At 40.5% G+C, this 13,622-nt stretch overlaps 1 protein-coding gene across 1 annotated transcript in view; it reads left to right on the forward strand.

Annotated features, from left to right (window-relative positions):
- Positions 1-13,622, forward strand: part of DYNC2H1 (dynein cytoplasmic 2 heavy chain 1) — a 351,138-nt gene that overhangs the window by 150,215 nt on the left and 187,301 nt on the right. The window contains exons 66-70 of the mRNA XM_040460797.1: positions 4,084-4,316; positions 7,240-7,405; positions 8,892-9,011; positions 9,540-9,674; positions 11,269-11,412. Coding sequence (XP_040316731.1) covers positions 4,084-4,316; positions 7,240-7,405; positions 8,892-9,011; positions 9,540-9,674; positions 11,269-11,412 — 798 coding nt within the window. The remainder of the gene's footprint in view (positions 1-4,083; positions 4,317-7,239; positions 7,406-8,891; positions 9,012-9,539; positions 9,675-11,268; positions 11,413-13,622) is intronic.

A 13,622-nucleotide genomic window follows, 5' to 3' on the forward strand; every position in this document is an offset into this window, starting at 1 on the left:
GCTGGGTGGGGGGCGCCGTGTCGGGGTCTTCTGGAGCACAGTTGGTCAGAACAGTCTCACACTCAGGGCTGAGATTGTTTGCAGGGAAAAGATAGAAAGCAGTCAGCAAAGAGAAAATGGACCGTAAGTGAGGTCAGGAGTCCAGAAACAAGGTGCAGGCCTCTAAGTCCTCTGCCATTGGAGTCACACAGGAAGTGCTTACTCTCCCAGGACCAGGTTGTGAAATGTCATATACCAAGGAAGCTTACTGCGTACAAACTCAGACCCTCGTTTTTACTGGGGGTAATTTTTTTTTTTTTAATGTTTGTTTATTTTTGAGAGAGACAGAGACAGAGCATGAGTGGGGGAGCGGCAGATAGAGGGAGACAGAATCTGAAGCAGGCTCCAGGCTTGGAGCGGTCAGCACAGAGCCCTATGCAGGGCTTGAACCCACAAACCGCAGAGCTGAAGTTGGTAGCTTAACCTATTGAGCCACCCAGATGCCCCACTGGGGTCTAATTATGTAAGCTTGTTTGGCCTGGCATGTAGCAGATTTCCAGGTTCCCCAAACAAAAACACAAGTGTTCAGCACAAACCACATTATTTGTACAAACAGTGAAAACGCAGTGAGCCACTCTTCCACCATGTTCTGGGTAAGGTAAGAACCCTCCCCAAATCCAAATTCCCAGAATCCTCTTAGGGGCCCATCTCATAAGCAGGATGGTGTGGGGGTGGCCCAGTCTCAGGACTGCTTTGTAGGTACCTGAGCCAGCCTTTGGCGAGTAGAAAGGAATGCATTTAAACTCGAGACCGTATTGTCCTGATTCATACCACACACATCACTGCCACTACAGCATTTATGTTCACGCCGCAAGGTTTAAATAGAAACTGGAGTCATTGGGCAAACCAGGGACAGAGCGAAAAATGCATTCATAGATCACTTGCTGTTTTGCACATCAGTGTGCTTGGGCTGGCAGTGGCTGTGTGTTGTGAAGCGAGCTTTGGTAGGGGCCCTTGTGACCTGGAGTTACCTTCGACATCAGTCTCCGGTCTCAGTTCGTCTCTTCTTTACTGGTCCTTCCTCAGATCTGTTGACCAGCTCCTGCTATTCTGTCTTAAAGGGGAGGTGGGAATGAAGCTTTAGGGCCGTCTGGATTTGTCCCTTCAGCCTGTTTGGCCCTTGAAGGCTCCCTGAATCTGAGCCTCTGTCAGCTGTGACTGGTGTTGGGTGTTGGCAGTGTCCGTAGCATCATCTGAGAATGGGTGTTGACAAGGTCCCTTGAAGTTGGACCTGGTGCAGAGTTACATATTTCACATCCTGAGCGCTTCACATTATGAACCCCTCTTCCCCCTGGCTGTGCATGGCTGTTTGGGCTAGTCTGTTTATTTCAGTATTAGGGAAAGAGAGTTCGTCTCTGCCCTTAACTTATTTTTTCTGCCTTTCTCCCAGGGTTGCACTTCACAGTAGTTGGAATCTTTTATCCTCTTTGCATATATTTCAGATTGTTGTCTTCTAGCATGTTGAGTTGCCTGTGAATTGCCATTTTGTCATCATGTTTCCTTTGGGGACAGAGGATGGCTGTCCTAGAACCACATTAAACAGTCTGTGTCCAATTTTAGTTACATCCCCTGTCCCTAATCTAAGCAGTATGAACTGCCTGTCTACATACTGAGGTCAGTCAGCACAGATAATAGGATTGGAATGTACTTTTCCTCCTCACATTTATGCTGTTCAGAAATCCCTTCAAATGTGTACTGATGGAAAAGAAGGGCAAGGGACAGCTCCTCTTCAGATTCTCGTGGTTTTTACTTCCGGAGTCACGCGTGCCTCGTGACTCTGCCCAAGCAGAAGGTCCATGTGCCAGTTTGCAGTTGGTAAGCAACTAAAGACTGTGGACCAGCCAGCTTCTTAGAAGTTGTTGAGGGAGAGGCTGGTGTGGTGGGCAGATAGTATAAGTTTTGCTAATAACAGACGTCAAAAGCATTTTTCATTGATTGTTTCATTCCAGTGGTTATTTCATTTCCATTTTGGGGTTGGGTCTGGATCGGAAATTATTGTAGAGATGAAAGCTGAACATTCTGGTTGGCTTTTTAGTCTGGATGCTTCCTTTTAGAAGCATACGGGCATTTGTATGTACAACAGAGATGAAGTTTGTGATCAGTCGTTGTATCTGTTTCTCGTGGCTGGTTCTCCATATGGGTATGTCTCCCTGGTGGCCCAACTGGACCCAGGACCTGAACACAGCCAGACCACTGCTTCTCAAACAGGAGTGATGTTGTCCCCCAGAGGGCATTTGGCAAGGCCTGGGGACATTTTTGGTTGCAACAGTTTGGGTGGTCTATGGCAGAGACCTCTTAAAATGCTCAGGACCTCTCCTTCCAAGAAATGGTTTTCCAGCACAAATTGCCAGGAGTGTTGAAGTTGAATAATGCTAAGTTAGCTCACTCATTCTGACTCATAAATCAACTGCACTGTTGTATTTTAGTAACTGTCACCGTGGCCTTATTGCCAAGAACACTCCCTGATATTATGCTAAGTGAAATTAGTCAGAGAAAGACAAAAATCGTATGACTTCACTCATATGAGGACTTTAAGAGACAAAACAGATGATCATAAGGGAAGGGAAACAAAAATAATATAAAAACAGGGAGGGGGACAAAACAGAAGAGACTCATAAATATGGAGAACGAACTGAGGGTTACTGGAAGGGTTGTGGGAGGAGGGATGGGCTGAATGGGGAAGGGGCACTAAGGAATCTACTCCTGAAATCATTGTTGCACTATATGCTAACTAATTTGGTTGTAAATTAAAAAAAATAAAAAATAAAATTAAAAAACAAAACAAAACAAAAAAACCCCGAATGCTCCCTGAAGTCAGCTCATTGGACAGGATCCTCACTGCTCTGGATTCCCAGAAATTTTGTCTATGGATAGTGTATGGGCTGTAGCATGCCTTTGGATTTTCTTATGTGAGATTATTTGCAGACGTCTGTAATGCTGTGCATCTGAAGGACACGGGGTCAAAGGCAGCAATGTTTACACTTGCTCAGATTTCTTCCAAAGTTGCCTTTTGCAGTTTTGCAGGAGCAGCCTTTCAAAACCAGCCACACGTTTGTTGACCAGATACATAGGCTTTTATAAAAATTCCAGGAATGAAAGATGCTGCTTCTAGTAGGCCAAGAAAGGAATCGTTATTCTCTCTCTTTGTATATGGTAGTTATAGAGACAGCAGTTTATTCTTAACTTGCTTGGGCAGTGTCGCTTTGGTTATTTGATTGGCAGGGTTTTGTATTTGTCCTCACTTAAGTCCTATTCATCTTTAGTCATTTGGGCTTGGATGGTATTGAATACAATGTGGGCAGTTCTGTTGGTGGAGACCATTACCAAAAGGTTATCCCTATAATAGGATGTTTGGGCCCATAGGACAGTTGACATGGTACTTTGGATTTATCTAGCTCAGATGATGATAAATTTCTGGAGAGTTTGGACCTGTGGGGGTATACTGTATACACTGTCCGTATCTGTTATAAATGTTGATGAAACCAAACCAAACAGTATTCTCGAACGTGGATCAGGATTGGAACTGAGATACTGAACAAATAAACTGGGACTTTCCCTGGAAAGAGAGCAGGCAACCAAATTTTGTGCTTATTCCTAGTCATTCTGTCTCCATAGTTCTCTAAAGTACAGTAAAGATTTTGTGTCCAGAAGAAAAAAAATTAACTTTATTCTCTACTCCATAGGCTAACTCCAGTGTAAGTCAAGACTTGATGCAGTTGAGACTGTGTTGGGCATTATGATATAGGGCTTATACATAAGGGTCCTTTTGGGACAATGAACCATTTCCTTTGGGCATTTTTTAAAAATTCTGTATCAAAATAATACATGCCTAGTTGACAAAATCAAATAGTGCAGAATGGCAGCTGAGTTCCGTTCCTCCCCTCCTCATGACTAGTCCTACTTACCAGAGAAAACCAGTTATTTTTCAATTTTAACATTTTATTAAAATATACACATGCATGTGTACAGTTTATGCATTTTTACAAACAGAATACACCTGTGTAAGCGTTCAGATCAAGACATAGACCTGTGTCTGCACCCCAGAAGCCCCCTATTTGGCTGCCCTCCTCAGCGAGGATGACCACGGGCCTGACGCGCAGCAGGATGGATACTTTTGCTTGCATTCTCACGCTGCGTCAACGGGAAAGAAGGAGCGAGGCCCTGAGTCCCATCGCACTGGCCTGGTTCTTGTGGCCTGGCTGTGCTGTTGTCCTGGTGAACGTGCCTCGTTCCGCAGCACCAACATCCCATGGCTCCTCCTGTGACCGTCCTCATGTGTAGGCGCAGAATCAAGGGTACTCCCCGTACCAGAAAAATAACCAGACATCTTCGTCTCCCAGCTAATTTGGTGACTTCTGATTTTTTTTTTTAACCATTTATAACGTAGTCCCCCTCCATTTCTCTCACCTCCTAGATAAACATTATTAAGATACCAGTCACAGAATTGGCTGCTGTTTCTGATAGCATCCGTTCCCCAGCAAACCACACTTCCCTTGAACCGTCTTTCAGTCGCCTAACATGAGCCCCAGTCCTGTAACAGGTGGCCAATACCCTCTTGCCAAGACAGCACGTTTTCTTAGGATGATCTGTCTTTGGTTGCAGATTGGCAGCAAATGTGAGCTGAGGACCTTTAAGCACTGGATTTATTTTGTATGTTTGTGTCCTATAATTTGTGTGTATGTCAGGCTTGCTAAAGTTCTGTGTATTTTCAAACATTTGTTCATTTCATCCAAATTGTCAAATGTTTTGGTGTATTTTTTACATAATGTTCTCATAACTTTGTAATTTCAGTTGGCTTTGTAATGATGTCTCCTTGTTTCTTGACATTAATATTTTTTTTTCTTTTTTTTCCTCCATTAGTCTTTGATAAGGGTTTATCAGTTTTACTAATCTTTTCGAAATACCAACTTTTAATGTTGTCAGTTTTTTCATCGTATTTTTAAACTGGGTCTTTGCTCTTCATTATTTCATTCCTGTTACTGCCTTAGATTTCCTTTGGTGGTTTTTTTGCTAGATTCTTGAGATGAAATTCAAAATATTGATATTCAATCTGTTTTTTAATATATGCATTTATGTCTATAAATTTCCCTCTCAGCCCTTTGCCAGCTTTGTACCATAAGTTTTGACTTCTTCTTTGATTCGTCAGATTACTTGGCTCTTTTGTTGTTATATAATTTCCAGGTAGTTGGAGTTTTTTTAGATTCCTTTTTTGTTGTTGATTTTCAGCATAACTCTTTCATGGCCAAGGAGCTTACTCTGAACTACTCACTTATTTACATCCTGTTGAAGCTTTCTCTGTGATTGGACATTGGTTAATTTTCATGTGTGTTCCATGTACAAATGAAAATTATGTGAAATTTGCTCTTTGTCTTAATTTTTTTCTAAAGTCAGTTAAGTTTATTAGTAGTAGTGTTATCTGCTATATTTTGCTTTTTTCTATGATTTGTTGAGAGATTTCTTAAAGGCTCTATGATTTTGAATTTGTTTCGTTTTTATATAGGTTCTTCAGTTTTTGCTTTAAGTATTTTGAAGCTGTGTTTCAGGATGCATACATATTTGAAAATGTGATATTTTCCTGTTTGGATTCTTTTCTTTACCATTATGAAACGTCCTTCCTTTTCTTCAGAAGTGTATCAGGTTTTAGAGTCTGATATTAGAATGGTTACAATACTTTGGGAGGCTAGTTTTTGTACTAGTTTTTTCACTTCTTTTATTTATTCTTTTACTTTCAATTTTCTGTTGGTCTTGTTTCTAAAGGGTGCCTCTCATTAGCAGTTTGTCGTTTGGTTTTGCATTTTCAGTCACCACGCTGCCCTAATATGTCATGTAAGTCAATGCAGCTGACCTTGTCATAGAATACCTGATACAGTTTTCTAAATGACGTGATTTTTTTTGTTGTTAAAACATTTTCTGTATATTTTTAATGGTCATCCTGCATATAACAATATATACGTTGGACTTACCATTTTAATACAAATAAATACTTTGCCACTTCTCTCCTGTGCACTTTAATGCCACATATCCCCTGCCTGTCTTTGCATTATCTCTATGGCCCACGTGATAATTATTGTTCTTCAAGTCCATACGTCCACACATTTATCCTTTCTACTTCTCTGAAATTCTGCCAGCATTTCATTATCTTGTTTCCAGCGAGGTTGTTTTTCTTTTTCTACATTTTACTTCCAGTGTAGTTAACATCCAGTGTTGTGTTAGCGTCAGACTGCGATGTCCTGACTCTGCACTCTGCCCGTTGGCTGTCAGCCGGTGCTCCTGGTGGTGGGAGTGCTCTTAGTGCCCATCTCAGTTATGTGTCTTCTGTCTGAACTGTTTCCTTTTGTGCTTCATTGAGTGAAGGTCCACTGGAAACAAACTTCTTTTATTTTTGAAGGATATTTTTTTTTCTGCCTGACATGGAAGTTGCACTTTTCTTCTTTAGCACTTTTGGGTTTTTATTCCTTCATCTTCTAGTTTGTGTCATTCCTGTTGAGAGGTCACCTGCTGAGTTTATTCTTGCTCTTTTGTAAGTGAAGTCTCATTTTTCTCTAGATGCTTTAGAATTTTTCTTGGTCATTGGTTTTCAGTGGTTTGATTATGATATCCTTCAGACTGGTTTTCTTTTCATTTATCCTGCTTAAATTACCTTGAACCATTCCAGTGAATGTAGAAGTATTTTATTGATCTTTTAAATTTGGGTTTCTCTGATAATGACTCCGGTTCAACATTGTTTTGATAGATTTTTGGACAGAGGTAGACCATTCTCCATAAAGTGCTCATTGAATTATTTTCATATTAACTTGAAGTTTTTAAGTAAAAAATTTAAATCTATTCTGAGGTTCTCAAAAATTCTGTCCAGTATTTTTCTTAACCTTTGAAAATCTTTGAAAACATGTATTTTGTTCTTAAAAATAAATTAGTTGTAAAATTAAAATTGTAAGTTATGGTATAATTGTTGATTCATTCCACTGTACATGATGTATAATGGATATCGTTGTTTATCCCTATTTGTATAAGAGCTGATTTATAGGGCATTCTGGTTAATAGTCTCTTGGGTAGCCTAACTGTTGCTGTTTCATACTCTATTGAAAAGCCTATAAACTACCAACTATTTAGAAATACCAGAAAATATACATTATACTTTTTAATGTCATGTAGCAAAAGATAGAATACTGAAGCCAACTGATAATTTCATTTTTAAAACATAGGGCCACGTTACGTGGTACAAATAGGTGACAAAATTATCGACTACAATGAAGAATTCCGCCTTTTCTTGTCAACAAGAAACCCCAACCCCTTCATCCCGCCGGACGCAGCCGCCATCATTACGGAGGTTAACTTCACCACCACTAGAAGTGGATTGCGAGGCCAGGTGCGTGCAGGTGGGCGGTGCGCTGCCTGGGACATCTTCTGTAGCTCTGTGAATACATGATTCCTTGTTGGAGTCTGTCTCGAGAAGCTGATGAGCATGTAAACTTCGGGAAACACCTTGAAAATATATTCGTGAGTTAGAGTAGTAAAGCATTCAGGTTTCCTTTATCCTTTGCGTGAGACACTTGTCGTTAACATCAAGCTGCTGCCTTTGGTTTTATGGCCTGTTTCCGTCGTGTGTAGTGGAATTGAAGAGAAAGAAGGATCATACACTAAGATCAGCTACTTTTTCTTTTTTAATGGTGAAAACTGAGGTTTCACTGTGAAAATTGCATTTCATTGACTTATTTGGCTAGGGGAGCAAGGGTGTCTGATTCCTCACGTGACCTTTTTTCCCCGCTAGAATATAGGCCTCTTTGAATTCCCTGCATCTGTGTATGACTTACTGCACTTCAGAATATTTTATGAATGTCAGAGTGAGTTTTTATATCTAGACTTTTATTTACTGAGTTCCTTCCTCACTCTCTTTTTAAAGACATTGTGCCTATTGACTTGTTAATCTGTTTTAAAGTTTCTTTGTTTATTTTTAGACAGAGGGCATCAGCGGAGTAGGGGCAGAGAGAGGGGGAGAGAGTAGAGTAGGGACAGAGAGAGATAGAATCCCAAGCAGATTCCACACTGATTCCACACTGACAGCACAGAGCCCGTCTCAGGGCTCAAATCCATGAACCATGAGATCATGACCTGAGCCGAAGTCGGACGCTTAACCGACTGAGCCACTCAGGCGCCCCGACGTTGCTTTGTAAAAATAACTTTATTAAGATTCAATTCACATATCATACAATTCATCGATTTAAAGTGTACAATTAAGTGTTTTTTACTTATTTTTTTAAAAAGTTTTTATTTTTTTAGCGGACTTGAGGGTTTATGGTAACTCTGTGTCTAATATTTTGAAGGACAAACTTTTCCAAAGTGACTGCACTCTTTTACTTTTCCACCAACAGTGTGTGACGATTCTCCTTTCTCCCCATCTGGGCAACATCTGTCTTATTAATTGTAGCCATCCTAGTGGACCTGAAATGGTATCTCATTGCAATTTTGATGACACAGTCTTTTAAGGAAGTTATTTTTTAATTTCTTTATATGAATGCTTACCATTAAAAAACTAGTTTCCATGTTTTTTATATATTTAATCTAATTTTATAAGTTTAGAACTAAGAATTACATATTGATAAGTAATACAATTACTTACAGGTGTCCTGTAATATTTAATACTTTATTGATCAGTGTAATTATTTTGCCTCTTTTTCTGGTCAGAAATAATTGTGAAGTGTCTCATGTTTAACTCGAAAGAATCAAATGAGGTACATAATATAATAATTATTGTGATATTTGGTCAAACATAAGACCTGTGTGTGGGAAGTTTGTTTTGTTTGAACTTCATCACTAGAATAATTTTGACTTAAAACAAAATTTTTTTTTTTAAGCTTTTGGCTTTAACTATTCAGCATGAGAAACCTGACCTAGAGGAACAGAAAACAAAACTGTTACAACAGGAAGAAGATAAGAAAATACAGTTAGCCAAGCTTGAGGAATCTCTTTTAGAGGTAAGATATAGTTATTCAGGAAACTTTCTTATATTACATTTTTAATGAATATAATTAGCAGTATTTTTTAATAGTGCCTTCAGCATGTTTTTTGTTGTGTCAGGGGTGTGAATATATATCTTAAAATCAGACTTCAAAGAGAAAAAAGTAGGTATCTTGGGATACAAGATCTTAAGGAGTAATAGTAATGTGCAAGACAAGTGATTTTTATGTATTACTGTCTTTTTATTGCATTATTTCACTAATATTTATTGCACGCTCCGAATTTCGAATGACATTAAAATGCAGCATGAAATTATGATTTATTCTGTACCTTTAAGTAGTTTTTATTAGTTGCTAAAATTAACACATATGCGTGTAGTATATCATGATTTACTGTACCATTCTTATAAACTATAAAATGTTGAATTTCTTTTAAAATAATGTAAGTTTTCATAAAAACCATCAAATTAATGATAGCTAATACGGGCTTCTTTTATTTTAATTCGTATAACACTATTCATGTTACTTTGTTAATTTTTGCTACAGACTCTTGCCACATCTCAAGGGAATATTTTGGAAAATAAAGATTTGATTGAATCTCTGAATCAGACGAAAGCAAGCAGTGCACTTACTCAAGAGTCACTTAAAGAATCTTACAGACTCCAGATTTCTCTTGACCAAGTAATTATTTCCTTTCTTTTGTGGTCTTTTATCATGTTTTCTTCACCTTTTATGTTAATCTGATTAAAAAGTGTCGAATGAGGACCTGAGGGGAATGACGATTACAAAATAGAAAGCACTTCAAAGCCCCGGAGCCTTGGGGGTGCTCCTTCCTGCCCCAGAGGGGCTGGTGTGGTGCCCGCGGCATCAATAATACGCGCCGCTGCCTTCTGCTGATTTCTGGCGTCACACTGGCTCACGTTCTGCAGCTCCAGTCTGTACTGAAGTTGAAAATTAATGTTCACAAATAGCCAACTTTGCCATTCCTGGAGCTTTTTAAAATTAAAGCATGTTTAGTGTATTAATTGAGAGTTTTCAGGTGTTTTTTCCACTAACAACATTTTTCTTCCCTACTCATCTTGGACCCCATGATTGTGATGATCTGAACTATTTTCTTGTAAATGCTCAAAATGCTTTTTGGCTTATTCTTTTGATAGTTCCTTTTGCCAAATTCTAACACAAATCCATAGCATAAATATATCCTGTCTTCTCCTACCTTCTAGTGATTGAACTTTGCTTGAGGAAAAACACCCCCAAACAGATGTATGTGACTGTGAATCTCCAGGCTCCAGCCTGACCACAGCTCTCAGGGACATCCTTTAATTCTTTGCCAGTCATCTCAGTGACCTTTTCACGTTTCCTTGGAGTACTTTTCAGCCCTTGCTCAAATTGTACCCTTACATATCGTTACTTTTTAAGTCTTTTCTTACAGGAAGGGCTCTTTGGAAACCAAAGCACGAACAGATTTACAGCCCAATTCTCATCCAGCCACCTCGTTTTCTGTCCCAGGGCTAAGCTCGGCAGATGTTAAACCTGTCATTTCTGATCTTACCACCCAAGGGTTTTGGACTTTCTGACCTTCTCTTTCTGAACAGGCGTTGCTGAGTAACACACATAATTTTACTAATACCGTATTTGTAATCCTGGTGCTCGGATCAGAATGACAGTGCCATGGAGAACCTCCTCAGAGTCCCATTCAGAGCCTAGAGGCCATTTAATCACCCTTTACTTTCTGTCAGAGCGAAGGTCCCCGTGGACACTGGCTTGTTCTGTGCTTATGTCCAACAGTGCTAGGTGGTTTTTGGTATTTGGTGTGGACACCTGTAGACTGTCTGGTCCGTCCGTCTGCACACACATGTGATTCACAGCTGTAACTTTCCTCTCCTGCAGGGATTGTAGCACGGTGCCCTTTGTATTACTATGCTGGTTCTCTTTTGGAATGTACACTCTTGTCACTTAATTTCTGATCACAACTGTGTGGCCTGTCTTCGTACCCTTTCCCTAACGTAGGTGCCGGTGGTCCTCATTCCGATCCACCGTGAGCCACTTCTACCTCTGTAGGCGACTTTAATCGGAGAGGCAGATAATTATCTAAATACGTTGCCCTCTGTTCTATAAAAATAAGAAAAACTGGGCCCTATTGTTCCTGTTAGTTATAAAATTGGTCCTCTTCCTTGGTTGTCTGGGGGGGGGGGCTCACATGGGTGCGGCGGTCTGTGGGTGGCAGTAAGGCGCTACTGCTGAGGTGTTTTCCTGCCCTGCCTGTGGTCTGCAGGAGCGGGATGCGTACCTTCCCCTGGCTGAGAGCGCCAGCAAGATGTTCTTCATCATCTCCGACCTGGCCAAAATTAACAACATGTACCGTTTCAGTTTGGCTGCATTTCTCCGACTATTCCAGCGGGCTCTGCACAACAAACAGGTACACTCTTGCTTGCCCCGTAGCTGATACTGAATAGGAGAGATCACTTTACTACGTACTTAATTTGTAACAGTAATTTCCTGAGAAAACTTGTTTAGAATTACATTTTAGAAGACCCCACGTAACAATTTTAAGCCATATTTAGAGAAACGGGCTCCTTAGTGTATTTTATGTTCTTACAAACTACCCCAGTGTGACACTCCTTTGAATGGAAATGTTTTAAATTCTGAGTACAAATTAACATGTAATAGAGTATCATTAAAAATGGTAGAAAGAGAAATTGTCTACATAATCTCCTCACTTGGGGAAAAGAACATTGAACATTTCATACACGTTTCATACACGTTCGTCGTTTGAGGCTTTGCTACATTCCAGGGATTGTTCTAGTTATCGGGGCTGCGGAAGTGTATGCCAGGTAACAAGTGTATGTGCTCGTAGAAGGAAGGGAATGTGAATGGATATAGGTTGTTTTAATCCACAGGTATCACATGGTCTTGAAAGTAAGTGTCAGTATATCACAGACAACTTTCACGTCATATACAGGAACCTGTGGTCTTTTTGAGAAACAGTGAGGCTGTACAGTACTTCGTGTAACCAGGTGCTGTATGGACACTGTCTGCTTATCTGTGCTGAATAGCATATTACCCCAGTCTTGGTGGTGTTTTTCTTCTGCTCGTGGATCCTGTGGGGAATTTGGTCAGGGCGGAGCAGAGATGGCTTATCTCTGTTTCACCATGTTTGGGGCCTCAGGTGGGACTGGAGGGGGAGACAGGGAGTCTTTACTGGCAAGTCTGGTGCCTGGGGCTGGTGGGAGGGCTGCTGACTGACGTACCGTCTCTGCTGGGCTTCCTCACCGCGCGGAGCAGTGCGTTCCTGGTGGGACATCTGGGGGACCAACGTGTGTCTTCTGCTCGGTAAGGCAGAACCTTCACGACCCGGCCCCGGGTGGGTGTCCCTCATGCTGTGTTGTGTGTGGTGGAAGCTGTCGCAAACCTGCCTGTGGTCAGGAGGAGTGACAAAGAATCTGGCCATGTTTTAAGACAGCTATAGAAACTTGTGGGTTTTCTCTTTTCCATTGTTTTCCTTCTCTCGTTTTTCCCCTGGGTAAATTCCTAGACACGGATGACTGGCACAAAAGTACACGACTGGCACAAAAGTACACGTTTGTGAGCCGTTACACAGTTGCCATCTCCCTACCTGTGGAAGCACGTGCCATTGGTGCAGTAGACTGAGGCAGCAACAGTGTCCTTTTCAGTCTCTTAACCAACAATGGATTATATAGATCTTTGAATAATTTTTCATTAAAAGTTTCTCATAAATTACGTAGAAAATATGCAAGTATAGGTTTGTTTTAGATGTTTCTTTATCCTTTAGTCAAAAAATATTCACATTAAAAGTGAGTTTACTAGTATGAGAACTGGTAACTAGGTTAGCAGTTGTGACTAAACCCAAGGAGATCATTGGTTATTCTGTGCTCCTTACAAAAGTGTGTAGCCCAAGCGTCTCCTCGGTAACCGCACTTCTTGGGTAGCATGGTTATCGAATACCACTGACCTGTGTGTGTGTGTGTGTGTGCGTGCATGTTTGAATTTACTTTAAAAAGCAATAGAATCTTGAAGATGTAGAGTAAAAAACTTGATTTCCAGTGTCTTGGAAATGCATTAAATCTTGTAGTGGGGTCTCTCAGTGGATCCAGGGGTCCATTTCACACGTGACCTTTGTTAATAGTGAAACGAAGACGATGTCTGCCACGTGAACCAGAAACAATGAGCTGCCTCAGAACATGCTGCTAACAAGGCCCGAAACCGAGGTCTGACGGATCTGAGCGCTGGTTCATTAGTTTTGTACCAGTTTCACACATTGCACGGCTTATCCTGGATGTCTTTCTCTAAACTGTTAAAATTACTTTACTAGGCTTTTTCCTTGTCCATTAAAATCACAAGGAAGGGAGGAAGTTAAGCCTAAATATTATACCACAATTGAAGTTTTCAAGGCATGTGGGCTGCAAATGCTCCCTGAGGGGACATGAAAAATCACATGACACTTAGAGGAAGACCAGCCTTGACATCCTTCTTCTCCTCTTCAGTAGTCAAAGGAAATCACCATTAGTGGTATTTTTCAAATCATGGCAATCCTGTACAATGGAAGTACAGAAACAGATAAAAAAAAAAAACAAAAAAAATACAGGTGGTATGATTTCTAAACCGCAT

Source organism: Herpailurus yagouaroundi, unplaced genomic scaffold (assembly GCF_014898765.1).
Source record: "Herpailurus yagouaroundi ecotype Mexico unplaced genomic scaffold, PumYag 251, whole genome shotgun sequence".
NCBI lineage: Eukaryota > Metazoa > Chordata > Mammalia > Carnivora > Felidae > Herpailurus > Herpailurus yagouaroundi.